This window comes from Raphanus sativus, chromosome 1, assembly GCF_000801105.2.
Source record: "Raphanus sativus cultivar WK10039 chromosome 1, ASM80110v3, whole genome shotgun sequence".
NCBI lineage: Eukaryota > Viridiplantae > Streptophyta > Magnoliopsida > Brassicales > Brassicaceae > Raphanus > Raphanus sativus.
In genome coordinates this window covers 15799212-15821272 of record NC_079511.1, presented here as the reverse complement: position 1 = coordinate 15821272, position 22061 = coordinate 15799212, and the positions used below count along the sequence as shown (strand labels likewise).

At 33.1% G+C, this 22061-nt stretch overlaps 3 protein-coding genes across 3 annotated transcripts; all 3 read left to right on the top strand.

The window, feature by feature from the left end:
- The first annotated feature begins 2056 nt into the window (after nucleotides 1–2056).
- On the top strand, nucleotides 2057–5168 carry LOC108840908 (protein NRT1/ PTR FAMILY 4.4). The gene is made up of 5 exons (XM_018613714.2): nucleotides 2057–2265; nucleotides 2387–2604; nucleotides 3147–3578; nucleotides 3802–3920; nucleotides 4002–5168. Exons 1-5 carry the CDS (start codon nucleotides 2121–2123, stop codon nucleotides 4888–4890), a joined length of 1803 nt encoding a protein of 600 aa, XP_018469216.1. The 5' UTR covers nucleotides 2057–2120; the 3' UTR covers nucleotides 4891–5168.
- Nucleotides 5169–16539: 11371 nt separating this feature from the next.
- Nucleotides 16540–18087, top strand: LOC108832740 (uncharacterized). Its single transcript, XM_018606214.2, has 5 exons — nucleotides 16540–17007; nucleotides 17074–17204; nucleotides 17281–17351; nucleotides 17434–17515; nucleotides 17800–18087. The coding sequence occupies exons 1-5, from the start codon at nucleotides 16578–16580 to the stop codon at nucleotides 17818–17820; spliced, it is 735 nt and encodes a 244-aa protein (XP_018461716.1). The 5' UTR covers nucleotides 16540–16577; the 3' UTR covers nucleotides 17821–18087.
- Nucleotides 18088–18920: 833 nt separating this feature from the next.
- LOC108855594 (putative clathrin assembly protein At1g33340) lies at nucleotides 18921–20449 on the top strand. The gene has a single exon (XM_018629454.2). The coding sequence runs from the start codon at nucleotides 19133–19135 to the stop codon at nucleotides 20249–20251; it is 1119 nt and encodes a 372-aa protein (XP_018484956.1). The 5' UTR covers nucleotides 18921–19132; the 3' UTR covers nucleotides 20252–20449.
- The last annotated feature ends 1612 nt before the right edge of the window (nucleotides 20450–22061 follow it).

The following is a 22061-nucleotide window of genomic DNA, read 5'->3' as shown; positions in this document are numbered from 1 at the left end:
CGTCCCTCATAAGATGTGTCATATAGTATGGAAAATGGCCTCATGTTACTTGGAAGGGACAGGAAATTTAACATTTCATCATATGCGATGAGATAATTACTGTCTGTAATGTGGGAAAGAAGACGAACAGTCAATAATGCGTTTTTGAATGTCCACATGCCTTACAAACATGGGCTTTGCGCTCGACTTCATCTTGTCCCACCATCTTTCCTATATCGAGTGTGTATACCAATCTAGATTATATTTCTGGAGAAAGAATGAAATAGGAAATTCGTAGCTATATAGAGATCCATACCCATGGATGACCTTGTATCTCTGGAAAGCCAAGAGGAATCTATACGAATCCGACAAAACTAATTAGACATGCCCAAAACGAATGTAATGCTTGGTTTGATGTAAACTCAAAAGCCAATGATGATGCAAACTCATTACACCAAGCAGAAAATACAAAAGTTGTGTGCTTGCAAAGTATTTGTTTGGTAGATTAATTTTGGACTATGGAATCACAGTGTAGTGGATATGGTTGGGTATGAATAAATGAAATGGAAAATGAACAGCTTATGGATTTGAGAAACAAGAGAGATATTTGTCCCAGTTACATTCATAATTGGATGTTATTATTTGGTCAATGGAAAACATGATCCAACATACACCTTGCCAGCATTTCAGGACTGACTGCAAAGAGCTAGTATCAATGATCAAAGATTTGACAGCTTGGCCAGGTTTTTCAAAGGAACTATCAGAGTTAGCATTCCTTAAATTCAAGTACTCTTCCAAGACTTCAAAATTATTCATGTTCCAAGGGTGCAAAATAGGCCATTAGACTCTTTAATCAGGACTGCGCGAACATTTCACAAAAATTTAATTTTTATTGGTTGTTCTATTTTGGTCTGGATATATGGACGGATCTAGCATATATAATAACATAAGGCACAATGTATTATATACCAAATCTATAGTAGTTAGAGTTGATTTTCAGCCAAAGTTGTATGGGCTAATTATAGTAGTTAGAATTGACTAAACTAACTGAATTTATAGGTTTTTTCAATAAATTAATGAAAAATAAAACTTGTGTATGTGGCACTTGCTCCACCCAATTGCTGGCTAGGTATACCCCTGTCTCGATATCCAGACCATATCTAACTTCTTGATAAATCAGCCGTTTATTATATAAAAAATCTATAATTACTTAATAACTTGGAAAATCATGTAATTTTCTTCTCAAAAATGATTTACAATATGATCTTGTATAACGATCGCTTTTATTTATTGTCAAGTTAATTGATCATCCTTATGGAAGGCAAAATTCGTCAAAGATTGTCATCATGATCAAATCGAAACTATTTATCGACCAGCCCCAAATGTCAAGACAAAATTGTAGTATACAATAGTTTATGCCCCAGCGCCACGAATTATTGACATTGAAATGAATTTTCTTGTAATGATGATGATGATGCATTTTAAACATATTGGAGAGTGGGTCCATTTTTCCCACTACCCTAACACACTAAGATGTTTAGTAAACTTAATGATCATATAATATTATCCGAGTATACCAATATCTAGTTTTAGTAATTGAACACCTCAAGTTTAATAATAAAATAATGTTTCGTTCTCAAAAGAAAAATAATTATGGACAATAAATTTCTATAAATTATAATATAATATAGTAGTAGTATTTTAATTGATTTAAACAGATAAAACATAATTTAAAATTATTTTATAGTTTTTGTTTGGAAATATAATTGCTCTTCCATTTTGTCAACCTTTTATTTTGTTGACTATCTTAATAGTTTCAGTTTAGTAGCTGTATATTAATTTTCATAACTCTTTGATAGTTATTATGGATACTACATTTTCTGCTACAGATTTATTTTTTAAATTAATAATTTACGCTAAAAATCTTATAAAATCAAAATATAAATGAGAAGGTTTTTGATTGGATAATATTTTCTAGTCTCTCTCTCTCTCTCCTGACTTCTATTCTAGTAATGAATGACCAAGACATTATAAGTACCTCCCGCTGCCCACCTCTTTTATTTAGTTTTGTGCCAACTTCTTCTAAAGCCAAACTTTTATTTTCCTACTGTTGCTATAATACAAGAAAAACAGAAAGAGCCATGGATGTTCATGATTTATCTGAAGAACCTAAAAGAGGACTACACACGTCCGAGGAATCATCAGACGATCTCTGCGTTGATTTTCGAGGTCGACCATGCAGGCAAGACAAGCATGGTGGTACGAGAGCTGCTCTATTTGTCTTAGGTATCCTTCCTGCTCTCGTCAATATTAACTTATGTATATCCTCGTATCGACTAGAGCATGTTGCGTATGGTTGGCTCGGTCCATGTTATCTTAAATTGGTTGGTTGTGTGTATATGCTCAGGCCTACAGGCCTTTGAGATGATGGCGATTGCGGCTGTTGGGAACAACTTGATCACATACGTTTTCAATGAGATGCATTTCCCTTTGTCCAAAGCCGCAAACCTGGTGACTAACTTCGTAGGAACGGTGTTTCTCCTCTCGCTTCTTGGTGGCTTCCTCTCTGATTCATACCTTGGAAGCTTTCGCACCATGCTCATCTTCGGCGTCATAGAAATATCTGTATGTTCTCTCCATGTCTAGCTCTCTTTTCCTTTCTCATTATTTTCTTTGAGAGATGCTACTGAATATTCTACAATCTACATCACTTTCTTCTCTAACTAGTAACTTTTGACTAAAAACGTGCTATTAGAAGTATATTTAGACAAAAGTCGAAAACTTTAACGTAAAGTTTCTAACTAAAGTGAATTAACTTGTTTAAACTTTCGGTTCTTTGGAAAAGCAAATGGTTTATAAAAAATGATTTTAACTTATTACGTTATATTATATGTTATAAGTATTTAGTATCGCACAATAGTGACATCCAAAAAACAGTGTAACAGAATAGTCTAGTAACAAAATTTACGGCTTACATCTTAGGCGACATGAAAACTCCAGTAACATACTGGTCAGGTTAAAAGCATGTTATGAGTCCACTTTACACAATATGGATGTAACTTTCTAATATTTTAGTTACGAAAGATAGTCATATTTGTGTCTTGTTTGACAAACTTAAAAGTAAATTCTAGCTAGCTGACAAAAAAACATGTACATCAATGAAACAGGGGTTCATATTATTGTCAGTCCAAGCTCATCTTCCCCAGCTAAGACCACCAGAATGCAACATGAAGAACACCACAACACATTGCTTAGAGGCAAATGGTTACAAGGCAGCTACACTCTACGCAGCACTCTGTTTGGTGGCCTTAGGGAGCGGCTGTCTCAAACCGAACATCATCTCTCACGGTGCAGACCAGTTTCAAAGAAAGGATTTAAGAAAGCTATCAAGTTTCTTTAATGCGGCTTACTTCGCCTTCTCAATGGGTCAGCTTATTGCACTCACACTCTTAGTTTGGGTGCAAACACATTCTGGAATGGACATCGGTTTTGGTGTCTCGGCCCTTGTTATGGCCGCCGGTATGATCAGTCTTGCTGCTGGGACTAACTTTTATAGGAATAAACCGCCTCGTGGTAGCATCTTCACACCAATTGCTCAGGTAGTTCGATTGTTTGCGTTTGTGTATTTTGTCTGTGCTTTACTAACGAATAACTTTTATCATTTTAAACAAAATTCATTTATATCATTTAAACAAAATTCATTTATTAACTAGAAACACCAAACGTTTTTTTCTTTTTTGGTAAATATATAAACCGAGAACGTTGATACATCTGGAGTCATGTGATCTTGACTTAATATTCTGGTATTCTTTGACCGATCAGGTCTTCGTAGCCGCGATCACTAAGCGTAAACAGATTTGCCCTTCAAACCCAAACATGCTTCATCAACCTGTAATGGATCTCGTTGGTGTCAAACCTCTCCTTCACAGTAATAAGTTCAGGTTATTTGTCTTTTAATCTCTTTACAGTTACCGCCAAATTTAACAAACTAACTATACAACTACTAAACGCAAAACGTGCAGGTTTCTTGACAAGGCTTGCATCAAGACGCAAGGCAAAGCAATGGAGAGTCCATGGCGACTATGCACAGTCGAACAAGTCCATCAAGTCAAGATTCTTTTATCAGTTATACCCATTTTCGCCTGCACCATATTCTTCAACACCATCTTAGCTCAGCTCCAAACTTTCTCTGTTCAGCAAGGAAGCTCCATGGACACACACATCACAAAAACATTCCAAATCCCACCAGCTTCACTTCAAGCCATTCCTTACATCATTCTCATCTTCGTCGTTCCTCTCTATGAAACGTTCTTCGTTCCACTCGCTAGAAAACTCACGGGAAACGACTCCGGAATCTCTCCTCTTCAGAGAATTGGCACTGGACTGTTCTTTGCGACTTTCTCGATGGTTGCAGCTGCTCTAGTGGAAAAGAAGAGACGCGAATCGTTCTTGGAACAGAACGTAACGGTCTCGATCTTCTGGATCGCACCACAGTTTCTGATATTCGGTTTATCAGAGATGTTTACAGCCGTTGGTTTGGTGGAGTTTTTTTACAAACAGTCTTCACAGAGTATGCAGTCTTTTCTCACGGCAATGACTTACTGTTCTTACTCTTTCGGGTTCTATCTTAGCTCTGTTCTTGTCTCGGCCGTGAATAAAGTTACGTCTAGTAATGGATCTGGGACAAGAGAAGATTGGCTAGGCGATAACGACTTAAACAAAGATAGATTAGATCTCTTTTACTGGCTCTTAGCTTCATTGAGTTTCATCAACTTCTTTAACTATCTCTTCTGGTCAAGATGGTATTCGTTTGGTCCATCCGCGACACAACATAGGGCCGAGGTTAATAGCTTGGAGGATCTAGAAGATGGAGTAAATAAGGATTCCAAGATGGAACAGCCAAGAATTTGACTATGTTAATTAGATCTTCTTGTGGAATGTTTCCCTTTAGGGTTATAATGAATAGAAGGAACCTCTTGAAGAGTTAGATCCTTTATGCTTATTAATATGGTTGTAATCATATGTTTTGGAAGTGGCGGGGTAGAGTTTGTACTGTTTTTCATTTCATTTCTGGGGTTTGTAATGATGATGAGTTAGTTTAAAAGGTTTATAACAACTTGTCTTTATGAATTAATAATGTATTACGCTAGTTGGTTTTTGTGATGGGACTATATTAAGCTAGTTCGTTTTGTGATGTGACTGATGAAGTTCATAAGATTTGGGGCAAAGATGGAGAAAACAAACAGCTACAGCTGCTTAAAAATAATATTTCAGTATGCGATTGCTGCCATTAACAACAACCGAGCAATATCAGGTTTTGACTTCTGAGGCATATGATGATTCCTTTGACTTATATAAGACATCTTTGAAGTTGGAGATAGATATGGTCAATACCCATAGATATTGACATCATAAGCTAAAAGATATACTGAGGTTAGCATTATTAGCTGTGACCTTCAGGCAGACAGAGAAGGTCCACACAACACACTGGTCCATTGCTCCATCAATATCAATGAATCATAGTGTCTTCACCGCTAACTTCTCTTCAACAAAATATTTGGTTTTTGTGATTTGAGCATTACCATTGACTTTGAAAAGAAAAATAATATAAAATCCCTATGTTCATTATGTTTCATTTGACCAAACATATATAAAGTATTTCTCAAGTTTGATAGCCTTTCTTGCAGCCTTGTTTAAAAATGGTTTCCACCTCTACAATATGGACTGACCACATTTGGTAGACCTCTATGTATGGGTTTCAATTGGAAATGATTAATTCAGTTGGACACAGTTAGATATGTCTGGATCAGTTTCTAAAGCATATAGTCAAACTTGAGAAGAGAATTGTTATAGTTTCATATGCACTAGTATTAACAAGCATTACATATTGCTGTAACGTCAGGTTACATCTCTATAGTCTATACCACATTCACGTTTATCTGTTTAAGTCATGCGTACAATTGGACAAAATATCTGAATTCAAAGAAACACACCAAACATTACCCGAAAAATTAGTACCAGCCCCGAGCCAAAACTGATAAAATATTAGAATGATTCCAATTTTTTATATCCGAAGAACCGGAACCGAATATAACCTGAACCAAAATATTTTTGGTACTTGAAGATATCCAAATCACAATCATATACTTAAATATACTGATTATATAGATTTAACATATATAAAATATTTAAAATATATAAAATATCCAAAAATTATCAAAATAGTCATAAGTAAGTATCTGAAAATAGCCAAAAATGTTCAAAACACTATAAACATCTACTTGTTCTCCATCCATAAAGTCGAACCAATTATTATGTATTTAGTCATGTGTTATTCATATTTATATGTTGTGTTAGGGAAAAATAAAGCATGGTTTTATTGATCAATAGAACAGGAATACAACATATATAGGTCCGGAAACCCTAGTTCTAACTGCATGCTTCTATATTTATGGTGTATAATTGTGATACCCTCTTCTAGGGTTTAAGCCTTTTTATATGTCATTGTAGTCAAAATCTAGATTAAATTCTTCCACATCCTTAAATATGGAAAGTTTTCACATTAGTACAATTTTTCCATTTTACTGAAGGCATAAGAAAAAGAAACACGACTCGAATGCTGGAAATTGTTCAAGCAGGAGAAGAACGTTGGCGCCCTGCTCTAAGCAAGACAAATAACTTCGTGGTTTGATTATCCCCAACACTTTTCCCCTTATCTTTCGATTTCATGAGTAAAGTCGAGAGATAACATTTGCACTATAGTTTACCGAGATCTTACCTTCGAAGTTGGCTCATGGGTGACATGCATGAGAAGGATGTCGCTTCTTGGAGGTTTGTCGGGTTATCTCGGCCTGGATCGTAAGAGAACCTGGTTGGAGATGCCTCATTGCGATTTAATAGAAACTATCATCTCTTTAGTCGTTTTGGCACGGAGCCATGTGTGATCATATATTAATCTTTGGGGATTCCTGATCCCAAATTTGTATTACAATAGTTTACGAAATATGTCTTATGGCGCATGGACTTAGTGACGAATGGCTTCAGAGTCATATGATCTAGAGTGCGCATAGACGGATCAGATGATAGATTCATTGATATGCTTTCATAAGCACGTCGTCTTCTTGTCCGCAAGCAGGAGATCGTGGCCTTAGCAAGTAGATAATTCGTGGAATGTTACAGTGGGCATATCATTTTTATCTGATTTTTAGTGACCACTAAGATATATCAAGGGGTAGTATTAACAAGCATTACATATTGCTGTAACGTCAGGTTACATCTCTATAGTCTATACCACATTCACGTTTATCTGTTTAAGTCATGCGTACAATTGGACAAAATATCTGAATTCAAAGAAACACACCAAACATTACCCGAAAAATTAGTACCAGCCCCGAGCCAAAACTGATAAAATATTAGAATGATTCCAATTTTTTATATCCGAAGAACCGGAACCGAATATAACCTGAACCAAAATATTTTTGGTACTTGAAGATATCCAAATCACAATCATATACTTAAATATACTGATTATATAGATTTAACATATATAAAATATTTAAAATATATAAAATATCCAAAAATTATCAAAATAGTCATAAGTAAGTATCTGAAAATAGCCAAAAATGTTCAAAACACTATAAACATCTACTTGTTCTCCATCCATAAAAGTCGAACCAATTATTATGTATTTAGTCATGTGTTATTCATATTTATATGTTGTGTTAGGGAAAAATAAAGCATGGTTTTATTGATCAATAGAACAGGAATACAACATATATAGGTCCGGAAACCCTAGTTCTAACTGCATGCTTCTATATTTATGGTGTATAATTGTGATACCCTCTTCTAGGGTTTAAGCCTTTTTATATGTCATTGTAGTCAAAATCTAGATTAAATTCTTCCACATCCTTAAATATGGAAAGTTTTCACATTAGTACAATTTTTCCATTTTACTGAAGGCATAAGAAAAAGAAACACGACTCGAATGCTGGAAATTGTTCAAGCAGGAGAAGAACGTTGGCGCCCTGCTCTAAGCAAGACAAATAACTTCGTGGTTTGATTATCCCCAACACTTTTCCCCTTATCTTTCGATTTCATGAGTAAAGTCGAGAGATAACATTTGCACTATAGTTTACCGAGATCTTACCTTCGAAGTTGGCTCATGGGTGACATGCATGAGAAGGATGTCGCTTCTTGGAGGTTTGTCGGTTATCTCGGCCTGGATCGTAAGAGAACCTGGTTGGAGATGCCTCATTGCGATTTAATAGAAACTATCATCTCTTTAGTCGTTTTGGCACGGAGCCATGTGTGATCATATATTAATCTTTGGGGATTCCTGATCCCAAATTTGTATTACAATAGTTTACGAAATATGTCTTATGGCGCATGGACTTAGTGACGAATGGCTTCAGAGTCATATGATCTAGAGTGCGCATAGACGGATCAGATGATAGATTCATTGATATGCTTTCATAAGCACGTCGTCTTCTTGTCCGCAAGCAGGAGATCGTGGCCTTAGCAAGTAGATAATTCGTGGAATGTTACAGTGGGCATATCATTTTTATCTGATTTTTAGTGACCACTAAGATATATCAAGGGGTAGCAGGAGAAGATTGTCTTCCAAACGTATGAGAAGGAATGCTAGCTTAACCAGGAGGCAAGAGGAGGGAATTGTAGAAGGAACATTCCGTCATATATGTACGCTGGCCTTGGTTTGTTGTCAAGACTTCGTTTAGGTTTTTTCTGGCTTCCTTGTAGGATATTACCGTTATACTCAACGAATCCTGATTTTTGTGTAGGAAGAGATTCAAACTTTTGAGAATTAAGTTATCAGTTTTTGAGATAAACCATCTTTCCCTTTTATATTGTCGGTGTATATCGGGTGGACTATCCTATTTTGGGATATTTTCGGAAAAACCCAAGGCTTAATCCAATAGTTCATGCAGTATATAGGCTTCGATAAGATTCCTACTATGCAGGCCTAATAAATTTTACTCTTAACTGCCCCGAGCAGATGGAAGAATATCTAAGTTTTACTTTTTGCCCCCACTTCTTTTGTGGGCTGCTGTTTTAGAACTAGATGGATTTATGGGAATTGTTTTTCTTCTTCCAGCATTTCATCAGGTGACTTCTCACACACCATTTAGATTGATATTCTAGTAGCTCTCTTAAGATATTACCTTCCCTGGATTGCGTAGGGATCCCTGAGATCTGAAGGAAGTTTTCCTTGTCCCTGTTAATGAATCTACAGATTATTTTCACGTCAGAGTGGGCTTCTGATATAATTTTTGTCTTTGAGGCTTTCTTGGATGTGGGTTCTCAGCGAGGGATGTGTGCTCTGATAATCATGGTATTCTCATACTTCGTAGTTCGACCCCTAGCCTTGGATAACCTTAACTGCAATTCAGGTGTTGGGACATTTTCACGGCGTAGCCTTTGGCATATTACTTTGCTCCTTTGGCTAATAAGAAAAGATTTGTACCAGATCTGTTCATGTGATTGTCAGCCGGTTGTTTAATAGCATTGAAAGGTTTCAAAGATAGTATGTCATTTGATAGTCATTGAAATAGGAGGTACATGTTTATAAGGGTTGGTGAAGCTCACATCTTTCCTTTATTTTGGCGTTGTATCGGTTAGGTTGCCGATGCTAGATTATTGGGCTGCTTCCTTTATTATTCTTGGCTAATATGTTTTCTTATGACCGCAATTGTTTTCTGCCTAGAGTCGTTTGAGGGGGAGACATAGGTGAAGGAGGCCCTAAGTCTTCCATGGAGGTGGAGATGAGTGTCTTTCTTAGTGATTCGGGAAGCTTTGCGTATCTGGGGTACGTCTCTCTTTCCAAGGATTTGTTGCGCCTAGCAGATGATTGTTAATGCTTCCAGGTTGTCGGCCTTGGAATTTATAGGGAGCAGGATGGATAGTACCAGAGGACATAAGTATCGGGATGCGTTTTAGCCCGTAAGCGAGGGATGTTCCTATTTTTTCAAGTGCTGACCCGTAAGAATATGGACAATGGGAGGTGATGAGATTCTGTTGTTGTGATCTAGAAGGTGTTGGTCTGAGAGGGGTAGGCTGCAGGGTGAGATTATTTTTGTTCGGTCGAAGGTTGAGACTTTGACAAAGCAAAAAAAAATTGGCGAAACAGAAGGTGAGGATTACCGCTTGTTGGAAACTTATGCAGGAATGGCTGAAGAAGCGACTTGAACACCAAAACATATATTCTATGGATATCCAAACATAATAAAACTCAATAAAATTAATTATAATATATTATATTTCAACATTCTTATTTAATTAAGTACAGCCGACTAGTAATCTCATTCATTTTAGTAACAATAAAAAATGCTTTGATTCACTTAAAGGAAATAGGAACTAATAAGATTTATATGTCAAGAATAAAATATCAAAGTGGTTCGAAGAGTATGCTTCTGAAAATAGAATAAATTTCCCTTTTCTAAAACAGTGGATCCAATTACTAATCACAATAAAACTCATGAATGATGAACATTTGATAATGGTAAAGGTATATGTTCCAACCATCCTCCTTCTTGAGGAATAAAACTAGAATGATTAAGAACAAAATATGAAGCAATTCATTTTAAACGACCCCAAGAAAATGATAAAACATATGTCAAAAATATCACCATTTGAAACAAATAAATCTTGGTATGGTAAGAAAGCAACTTGAAAGGATTAAGAAATTAATTCAAAATCAAAACCCTGCTCCAATAGAATTTACTTCAAGAAAAAAAAAGTCCAATATTCAAACAATTCTAAATTTCCCATTTAGGTCTTAAAACGTATCAAGATACAAATTTAGAATTCATTTGTGCATTCCAAAGTCATTAAAGTACAGTTGAAATAGGAGGAAGTAGCATGCCACATAATTATGTTATCCATGATACTCCTACATCCAAAATCCAAATAAACACCATATCCCATGATTTAGACCTCAGTGAGTTCTCTGATCAAAATTCTGTCTCAAAAATATACCTTCTTGAGTGGCAAAACAAGATCGTCAATTAAACTATGTTCATGATCTAGGAAAAATCCAACCAATAGAGCAATCTAGGTTCAACTCATAATCAGTCTATGAAAGGAATATTGATGATATATCTGAATATAATTTATAATTCCTCCAAAAATAACAATGGACGCAAATGATTGTAGAACCCAAATAGGAAACGAGGATAAAACCGTAGTTGAGCTCCTTATAGCTGTTTTTTTGGGACAGCATAAAAGATGGTGAAAAATATGTAACCAAACAGCAAAGAATAGAAATCCTTGATTCAATTAAAATAAACGAAGATAATGCTTTGATCTTAGAAAATCTTATTATAAGATGTTGTTGCTACATTAGTCATAGCTATAACTTTCTATTTTGTAAGAGATCCCTCAGTTCTTAGAGATAAAATTGTTAAACTCTTCTCAAATCTTAAATGCAAAAACTAAGTGATTTCCAATAGTACAAAAATACTTTTCTTTTTTCTTACTCCGTCAAGATTCCAACCAACCGTTTTGGAAACACAAATTTCTACCTTGACTTCCTACACTCTTAGTACACAAAGTTAGAACAAAATAGTGATTCCATGGGAATCCAAAAATAGATTATGCTGATTTCACTTATGGAGAGTTTATCAGTATTGTTCAAAAAGAAGGTCTAAGTATATGCTAAGACCTGAAACTCCAAGAACATCATAAAGGGGAATTAAAAGAACAAAAGTGTAACTAAAGTTCATTTTGTAAACAATTTAAAATAAACTCCAATCATGGTTGTGTATGAGATTGCAACAAAAATTACTATTTTAGAAATAAACCTAGAAAACATTCTAAAAACTATAAGAGTTTTAAAGTTCGTGATAATTCATGGAAAAAACCCAAAAAAAATTCCTTCGGAAAAAAAAAATCATTCCATAAAAAATTTACATGCTTCAAAGGCAATAAGAAATGTCTCACTTCAAATTTTGACGTTTTAATCGTAAAATCCAGGAACTTAAACCCGCAGAAGAAATTTTAATCAAATATCTAATCTTGTACTAGATGATTCGTCTTCATCTTATGACTCTGATTTATCAATAACTTCTAAAAAGCCCCTTCAAATAGATGCACTAAATGTTCATCATCTAGTTCAGAGTCAAATGAAAAGAGTATTTGTGTCTATACAAAACAAAAGATCAAGAATTACAACTTGGAATATTATATTCATTTTCTGATTCAAACCTAAAACAAAAAAAACTATTGGTAAAATTATTTATTCTTTTAAACGAAAAAATGTTAAAAATAAAAATAGTTCTCCAAATCCCATGGTCCAACATCCTCCAAATCCTCTTTTGATCTCACCGCTATTCTTAACAAAAGAAAGAAAGATACACTGGAAAAAAAAGATACAAGATCTTATGATTGAAATAAAAAAAGTAAAAAACAATCTAAAAATCCCTAAAGAGAAACAAAAACAAGATTATGAGTAATTTTACTAAATTATATATTGTGTCAAAGGTCATCATGATTATATTTCTGAAGAACAAGAAAATGTTGCTTAGATAGTGAAGATGAAAATACTAAAGAGAAAATTTAATCGCTAGATATGGCCCCAAATGATTTTCTTTTAGTTCTAAGAGAAGTAACTTCTCAAAAATATAAAATTAGAGTCATCATTGTTTTTTTCTGAAAATTACAGAATTGATACAATTGCATTATTTGACACTGGTCCAAATCTAAGTTAGCATCAAATCCTGGCCTGTTCCAAAATGTTTTTCTATAGTAACTTGAGAAAAATCATTTTCTGCAAACAACTCTAATCTTCGTATAGCATATAAAGCAAAAGCTTCTATTTTAAAAGAGAATATCCTTATTAAAATCGCATTTGTTCTCACAAATAATATATATAAAAATGTTATTTTAGGAACACTATTTATAAATTTGATTACACCATAGAAATTTATGGATGATACAATTTTTTTTTAATATCAAAACTAGATCTTGACCCGCGCAATCGCGCGGATGTTATTTTTAATTTATATTTATATATTCATTTTAGATCATTAGTGCTATATATTTTTATTTTAATCATATGCTTAAATATCAATATAAATATTTGAAATATAATAGTTTATAGTTTACAATGTGTAAATAATCAATTGTTTAAAATCATCACATTTATTTGTTTCTTCTTATTATATATTTATTGTATTGCATTTGCATTTAGTTATTAGATAAACTAATATGTGCATAAAAAATTTTTGTATTTAATTTATATTTAATTTTTATCCGTCTTTTAAAACTGGATTTCATTTTAGTAATATTTTTGCGTTTATTTATTTTACATAATATATTATTTTATATACAAATATAAGATAAGTAAATTTTTATATATGTCTTGTAGTCTGTCATCATATTATATTTTAACATAACTATTTATATGTATGAAAATAAAATTTATAATCTATCAATTTAATATCATTTTATCATATGAAGTTCAATATAATAAATTTTATTTTAATATGATTATAAAATAGTTAAAAAGATGATATAATTTTTATTTTAAATTTTATAAATAATAACTGTTTATTAATGCACAATAATATTTCATTTCTAATTACGAAATTAGTGAAAATATTCACATAAATGTTTAAAATTAATATATTGTTAAAATATTTAGATCAACATAATAATTTTCTTTTAATATGATTGATCGGGTCAAAATCCTTTTAAACATATTTTCGAAACTTTTAATATATATATATATATATTAAATGAAAAGATATCAATATAGTTTAAAGATTATTTACGAAGTCCCTAAAATATTGGAAAATTACTGGTTTTAATTAATTAAGATTATTAATGTTAGCCTGAAATAAAATATATAGTTGAATAGATAATACATATATTTAAAGTTATGATTTTCTAAAGAGGGGTCCAACCAAAAAAATAACACATCAAATAAGTCATGACTTCTGTTTTAATATATAAGATTTCTAAAGAGGGGTCCAACCAAAAAAATAACACATCAAATAAGTCATGACTTCTGTTTTAATATATAAGATTTACAACTATCTTTTAAATTTCTTGAAACACCAAAGAAGATAAGTCTAGATCTGATAAAAGCTTGTTCTATACAAGAAATCTTTCTACACTATTTAATCCATAGTAAGACTTTCTATCTAAAAAAGTTAAAATTAGAAGCTTTATCTCAGAAAACCATAGAACCCTTAAATTTAAAAGAAATAAAAGGAAATATTTCAAATTTAAATAAGTGATATGATAGAGAAGTTTTTTTCATATTTACCATTTTCTTTTTGGAATCTAAAAAAACATATTGTTGATTTACCTCCTGATGGGAATTTTCTTGAAAAATAGATTATCACAAAGCACGTCCAATTTAAATGATCTTAATATTAAAAAAACATTTTAGAAAAAATTGGGATCTTCTAGATAAATGATATAACTTCGAATCAAGATATCATTGGTCTTGTTCTGTTTTTTATATATATGAAATTTTCAAAATTAAAAGAAGAATCCCAAATTTAGTAATTAATTACAAATCTTTAAACACTGCCCTAAATGGATTAAATGGATTAGATATTTAGTATCAAATATAAAGATATACTTCAACAATTTTTCTCGGCCCACATGTTTTCAAAGTCTGATCTAAAATAAGGATTTTGGCAAATTCAGAATCTGAAAGTGATCGTTGTAAAACCGCATTTACGTTTTTTTGTCAGTACTAATGAAATGTATTGTATTTTGGTTGAAAATATGTACTTTCTAAATTTCAAAGAATCATGAATAATATATTCTCTGACTATTCAATAATTTTGCATTGTCTATATTGGTGATATATAAATATTTTCAACTTGTATAGATGAACATTTCAAAAATCTCAAGAAAATCCTTCTGTTGCAAAAATAGTCTTGTTTTTTTCAAAACAAAAATGTCTCTATTCATATCATAAAGTATGATAACATCTATTGAAAGACCTTTAGAATTTGTAAATAAATTTTCAGATAAAATTATTGTTAAAATTTGATTACAATTGTTCCTAGTCTCAATTATGTGTTATATTTATGTTCTAATATAAATATAATTACATTTTGATCAGCTCTTTATAAGTGAGAGATTAATTTTGTTTACAAAAAATAAATTAAATATACACCGGTTATTAAAAGAGGGAGTTAGGATTATACTTGTGGCATTTTACTCATGGTAATCCACTAAGTAAAAAGTAGTTACAGATATACAAATTGTTTTATTTTAAGATATGCAAAAAATAATATTCCAAATAATTATAGTGTAAATATTAAAGATGATCCTCTTTTAATAAAATAAATAGCTAAGCTTTCATAGTTGTCTAAATCTTTCAAGTACCTTGGAAAAAAAAGCATATTGAAATTGTTTTTCTTTTGAAACTATATACTGAAATAGTTCAAAGGATATAGGGCTGAGACAGATCCGATATCCAGGGTATTTTAAGGTACCCAGATTTTTATCTGGCGGATCCATATTTTTACTATCTTTATCTGAATCCGTTTTCTCGGATATCCTTCTAAAAACTATAATATCTCGCGGTTATCCGGATCCAGATTTAGATCCTTAAAAGAAATAAAATAATATCAAAATATACGAATAGTAAGAATAATTTAAATATAATATTTTTAGTTATATCTATGTTGACTATTATAAAATTTATATAAATTATATATATATATTAGTGTAGAAATAAAAATATAATAAATAAAATTAGTTTATATATATATATATATATAGATATTCCTTTTGAAATAATTATCAGTAAAAATTACAGATTTGGATATTCGAACCAAAAATCAAGATATCCAGATTCAGATTCAGTTTAAACATCTGGATTCGGATCCAACCCTTCCAAATATCCGGATATTCAGAGCGGATCCGGATCAGAACTCAGATCGAATATGAATCTCAGATAATGAATCCAGGGATTAAAAAGAGATTCAGAGTGTGCCAATATGGATAACCAAACCGGCGGTTTAACATATGTCACAACTGAAGATAGACTTCGATGACCATGTCCAAGTTTGTTCTTTTTAGAAAGAAAAAAAAATAACAAATTCTTTTACCATTATATATGTTCTACCTCTTTGGTATATGTTTTGGCTGTTTGGAAAAATAATCTTTTACATCGTTCAAATTCTTCTACGCTTTTTTGATGTAAACATCATCTTCAGTAACTTAGAGCAGTATATTGCAAACCATACCTTTAAAATCTAAAAAGTATTTATGTGATTCACTGCTTAGACCAACATCTCATATTTCTGCATGTAGCGGTGATACAACTTGATATTATACGTCTCCATTGCTGCAAAACCAACATTGCCGAGTAAAAGAAAACGACTTTGTTCCTTTTAGATTCCATCAATGAAATAATTTCTTGTACCTATAGAAGGTGGTTGTGTGTTCTTTGGTATAGATCAGAGTCAGTTTGCACTTCGCAAACAATAATATGTAGATATTATTACCTAATTGGGCCAAGACTGCTAAATAGTTTATCATGGGCCGGGCCGGGCCGAGACTACGAGATGTCATCTTTCCCTCGAAACCATTGCTCCCATCGCGACGTCTCTGCCATGGCGATCATGGCCGTAGCCGCGCTCTTTCACGCGAGCAGATTCCCTCTTATCGCCCGTCGAACTTTCCCGTCTTCTGTTAGTTACTGTCCCCTGACTCTTCTTTCCAATGGATTCACCTACCGACTACAATCGATCATCTGTTTTTCATCGTCCGACGGTGGCGGCGTTAGCGAATCCGATATGGTCGTTACAGAAGCTCAGGGTCCCAATTTTCTGAAGTACAGCGACGAAGAGTTGATGAAGCAATGCAAATTCGAGACCTTTAGAGTTTCAGGTCCAGGAGGACAGCACCGCAACAAACGTGACTCCGCCGTTAGGCTTAAACACCTCCCCACCGGGATCGTGTCGCAGGCCGTCGAGGACCGTTCCCAGCACAAGAACCGAGCTTCCGCTCTTAACCGCCTTCGCACTCTCCTCGCTATCAAAGGTCTCTCTCATGATTTCATTGTCTTGTTTAACTGAAAGTTCACAACTTTCTTGTTTCTTTCTTCAGTGAGGAACAAGGTGGACATTGAAGGCTATTCTCCTCCTCCAGAGCTTCTTCAGATTCTGCCTCCCAAGTCCACCGTTAGATCTTCTTCTTCTGGTTCTCAGATTGGTCCCAACAATCCTAAATTTGTACCTGTACGAGACTCTCTTTTACTTGCTTTAGCTTGTTCTTGTATCTTTCCTTTTTACTCACAGTTACTCTTTTTTACAGGGGATGCAAGCTTTGCTTGATGTTATTTCTGCTTCTGACGGTTCTATCGCTGATTCTGCCAAGTTGCTGGGGTGACTAATCCTTCTTGGACCTCTACTTCACTCTCTTGTCTTTTGCCTGAACATTGAGTCATGTTACTGTTTGATGTTTCAGCTTGAGCACTGGTGGTTTGTCTCGTTTGATACTCTCTCATGATGGTCTTCGTATGGCAGTCAATAGCATGAGGGCAGCCAAGGTACCGTTTGTTCTTATACCAATTTATATACTTTGCCGATACACTAGTCATAGCGCAAGTGTTTTATCTTTATAAGGTCCTGCTTCTTAAGTTCTTTATAGTGTGTGTTCATTTGGTTCTGCCTCCTGGAAATAAGTCTGTGTGTTGATGTGCATGAAATGAATGCTCTTGGCTTCGTTAGCTCTTAATTAGATTGGTATATCATCACACTGTTATTTGAATATTTTTCAACATGCTAACTAGTCTTGTAGTGACGAACCTGTTTTTTTTTTCTGAGCTTTCAGGGAATGAAGCCTCTCAAGTAGTTGGGATGTATAGACACATGAAGAATGATGGTGGGACCTTTGACCAGTCTCTACCATTTTACGCACCTTATTTTGTATACAAAACAAAAGTACAAATGTTGAGTTCAGTCTAGCATTTGTTCGTCTATTATCATTCAGATCGTCACGTATTTTGAGATGATATATTATTATATAGGCTGCTAAAATATTTATGGTTATTTTGAGTCGCCTTTTGTTGTGATTGTGTTGGAACTTTGAAGCTAATACAGTTGGAACCATTTTGGATTAGATTTCTTCCTATTATGTTTGTTATTATTTTCTCTCCATTTAGTGAAATCAATCTCGTTTGTGGAAGTGGAAGTGGCAATCTTGTATTTTCTTGCACAAAGAATTGCATGCACGCTTAAAATTCAATTGATAGCAACTTGCAGTGCTGTTATCACCCTTTGGAAGATATGATTCTCGTATAGCAATATGGAGATGGCTCTCCTTCTTTTCTTTCTTTTGATGTTAGCTACAGTTAGTGCACATATTAGACGCTAAATATCTTGGTCAGTGGAGCAAATGAAGAAAAACCGGTCACTGCCTGGAGGGAATGTTCTCAGGTATATTGGACATTTGAAAATAGCAAAAAGAGTGAGCGGCGAATCAGATTCTTGCAGAATGAGGTTCTCTTTTTCCCCACACAGCAAAAAGAAATTAACTTTTATGGAGTTGACTCTTGAGAATTTTTTTGTTTATTCATTTATATCCAGAAAAAACACCCCCCAAGAGTTGAGACCCTCTTGGGTGCATTCTGACTCACTCCTTTGTATATTTTACACATGAATCTGAACTCTGAAGAGATTCCTTGACTTCTCATGGTATGAACATTAACTATTCACCTTCCCTTTTATCTCTGGTATGATGAATCTTTAAGATTCTAAGAAATGGATTAGTATATGCAAATTTCTACGATTCCTGTAGTGAATGAGCGCATGTTGATGCCATAGTCACTCTGTAAAGAAAAGCAGATATGTTTGTGGGTGTTCTATTTTAGTCATAAAGTTCTTACAGCATCTTTCCAAAGTGACGTTGACTTTCATTAGGCCTAAGCCCTGTTTAATACTATTTGCAAGGATAATTCCAATTCCAATTCCTTACTTTAAGTTGATAGAAAAGATTTGATTCCTCACCACCATTTTGTTGGGGGGTTTTTCTGTTCTTTTATTGGCAACTTTCTCCTCTTGGCTTCATGTATAATTGTATAATCATGTATATATACACTTCGTTAGAGAAACAGTTCTTATAAGACATCACAAATCCAATAGTGTTGTTTAGCCTGTGTATATCAATGAGGCTTCATTTATCTGCCAAGTTTAGGCAAGTTCTTGGCAACGCCAAGGATCAAGCCTCTATTGGCAGAGCTATCATACAAAACTACACTGAGAAAGCTTTTTTTGACATTGAAGTTGCAGTGGTTCGAGCTACAAGCCATGATGACTGTCCTGTTGATGACAAAACCATGCACGAGATACTCTTCCTTGTCTCTAACACTCCCGGAGCAGTTCCTTTTCTTGCTGAACAGATCTCACGCCGTCTAGCCAAGACAAGAGATTACTTAGTCGCTGGTAAAACTCTGTTACTCATCCACCGTCTCTTGCGTAGTAGCAGTCGCTGCATCGAGCAGCAGTTGCATATCGCACACACCTCTGGCCATCTCCAAATAGGTTGCTGCTGGTTCATGATGACCCAGGATCATCCTTCCTTTGCTTTTCTGCAGAACTATGTAGCTTATCTCGAAGAAAGAGTTGGATGGATCATCAACCAAGCTGGTAAGCTTGAACCTGTAATGTCTGGCGGTACAAAGTGTAGTCGTTACAAAGAGAAATCCATGGATCTTGTGTTCCATATCTTACCGAAGTGCCAGGAATTCATTGGAAAGGTGCTGAAGTGTTCACCGGTTGATGTATGGTCTATGGACAACCTCGTCCAAGCAGCTACAGGCAGCATCTTGAAAGAGAGTTTCAAGGTCTACAAGACTTATTCTGATGGCATAGCTGCACTGAATAACATGCTATTTGATCTTTCAAAACCCGCAAGAGATTTAGCTTGCGGGATGCTGAGAAAAGCTTCTCAACAGACTGAAGATCTTCGTGTCATGTATGAAAAGTGTAGAGGATTCACCGGGATGAAGAGCTTGGATTACCCATCTGTGCAAGCTATTACCGTGGATCATATAGTAGCACTGGAGCAATGCTCAAGCTATAATAATACTCGTGCTGGTTCTGTGTTGAAGCGCAGTGGCTGTGAAAGAGGTTTCTCTGTCTCCACCAACTTGAGAGATTCAGTCACTTGCAATGATAAATTTGCATCTACCAGTCTTTTCTTGTTACCAGTGGAGACCAAAATCAGCATGGTATGGGTTGGTTTTGAAAATGAAGAATCAGATAAGCCAACGGAGAGCATATGAGGGCTGGTCATTCATCTCAAGAGGAACTATAAGAAAATTGTGGAATACAAAGGTAGAGGTCATCGCTTATGCCATAGATGGTTAGGAAATTTGTGTCACGATTCATGTCACATTACAATTGTTGGGAATTTACATAATACTTTACCGGATTTCATATAATAATTTACTGCATATTCTCAGTGTAACAATTTTGAAACAAATGAATTAATGTTGCAATAGTCGACATAGTGAAATGACAGAACCCATTGCATAAAAACAACGAAGAAAATAAATGATGGATCCGGTACATGAAAATATGCCTATTATTAGAAAGTAACAAACACTGTTTAATATTTGATTGTTACTTGCATTCGTAGAACATCTCCAATCTATTGTCATTTTCACCTTATATGCTATAATAGATATAAAAGTGCTTCATCTCATCTATTTTCACCTCTAAATTTTTTTCCTCTATTTATAGAAGAAGAAATAAGAAATAGCATTCCTCTATTATAGAGTCATATTTTTTTTATTTTCAAAATAATTTTTTAACTCTTAACATTTCATAGTTATAACCAAAATAGTTATCTTTATAGAAAAATACAAATTTTATAAGAATAGAATAACATTTTTTATTTACATAATAGTCTTTTAATAATACGTTAGTATAAGCAAATCATAATTTTATGAAATTTTTCAAAATTTAAAAGTAAATAGGGTTAGTTATCAACTTTTATAAGTCAAAGGTATTTCTTGTAAAATTAAAATAGAATCTTTTGAGAATATTATTTTATAGATGCAAAAATAGAAGAATATATCGTAGAGAAACTCATCTCTATAATAAAAATGCTCTATTTTAGAGGTAAAAGTAGAGAGATACATTGGAGATGGTCTTTGTCGTTATTTGTTTAATACTCTCTGTTTCAAAATGTTATATATTTTGGACTTTTCACACATATTAATAAAACATACTAAATCTCATTTATATATAAATAATTTTTTGTGATTATATCTTTCTCATAATTTTTAAGCCAATAAAAATCTCATAAGTGTAATTAAATTTTTTAAAGTTTTCAATTAGTAAATAATACATGCATTGAAAATGTAAAAAATAAATTTTTTGAAAAAAGAATTTCTCTAAAATATGTAAATTTATAAAAGGAGGGAGTACATGTTATATCAAATATTTGTTACTTTCTAATAATACTTGTTTTTTCTTTTACTTGTAATTAAGGTTGGGCACAATTACTTATAATTAGTCTTATATTTGTTATTTGTTCCGTATTCATTTTAAACAAGTAAAACTAAATACTTACAAATACAAGATAAATAACAAGTATTAAAAATTTAGCTATCTGGCTAGCTACTATATATTACTTGTCTGGAGAAATTATTGTTATATTAAGAAATATACAATGTTTCTATAATCAAAATATTTATGTTTTCTTTATTCTCTTCTTTTAGTATGCACAAATATTTTTTGAGAGAAAATTTCATATTTTTATTAGAATAACCAAAATAAATTTTTACGTCTATTTTTAATAGATTAATATTTACTAAGTAATTTTAAATACTCAAAAGTACTTATAAATAATTTACAAGTACTTATAAATAATTCAGAAGTTTATAAATAGTAAGTGATAGTGGAGTAAGTAATTTGCAAGTAATCATTTGTTATCAATATTCAAAATGATAAATACTCGTTTATCATTTGTTATCAAATATTCAAGATAATAAATATTGGTTTTAAGTAATCATTTGTTATCAAATATTCAAGATAATAAATATTGGTTTTAAGTAATAATTTTTTATCAAATATTCGAGATAATAA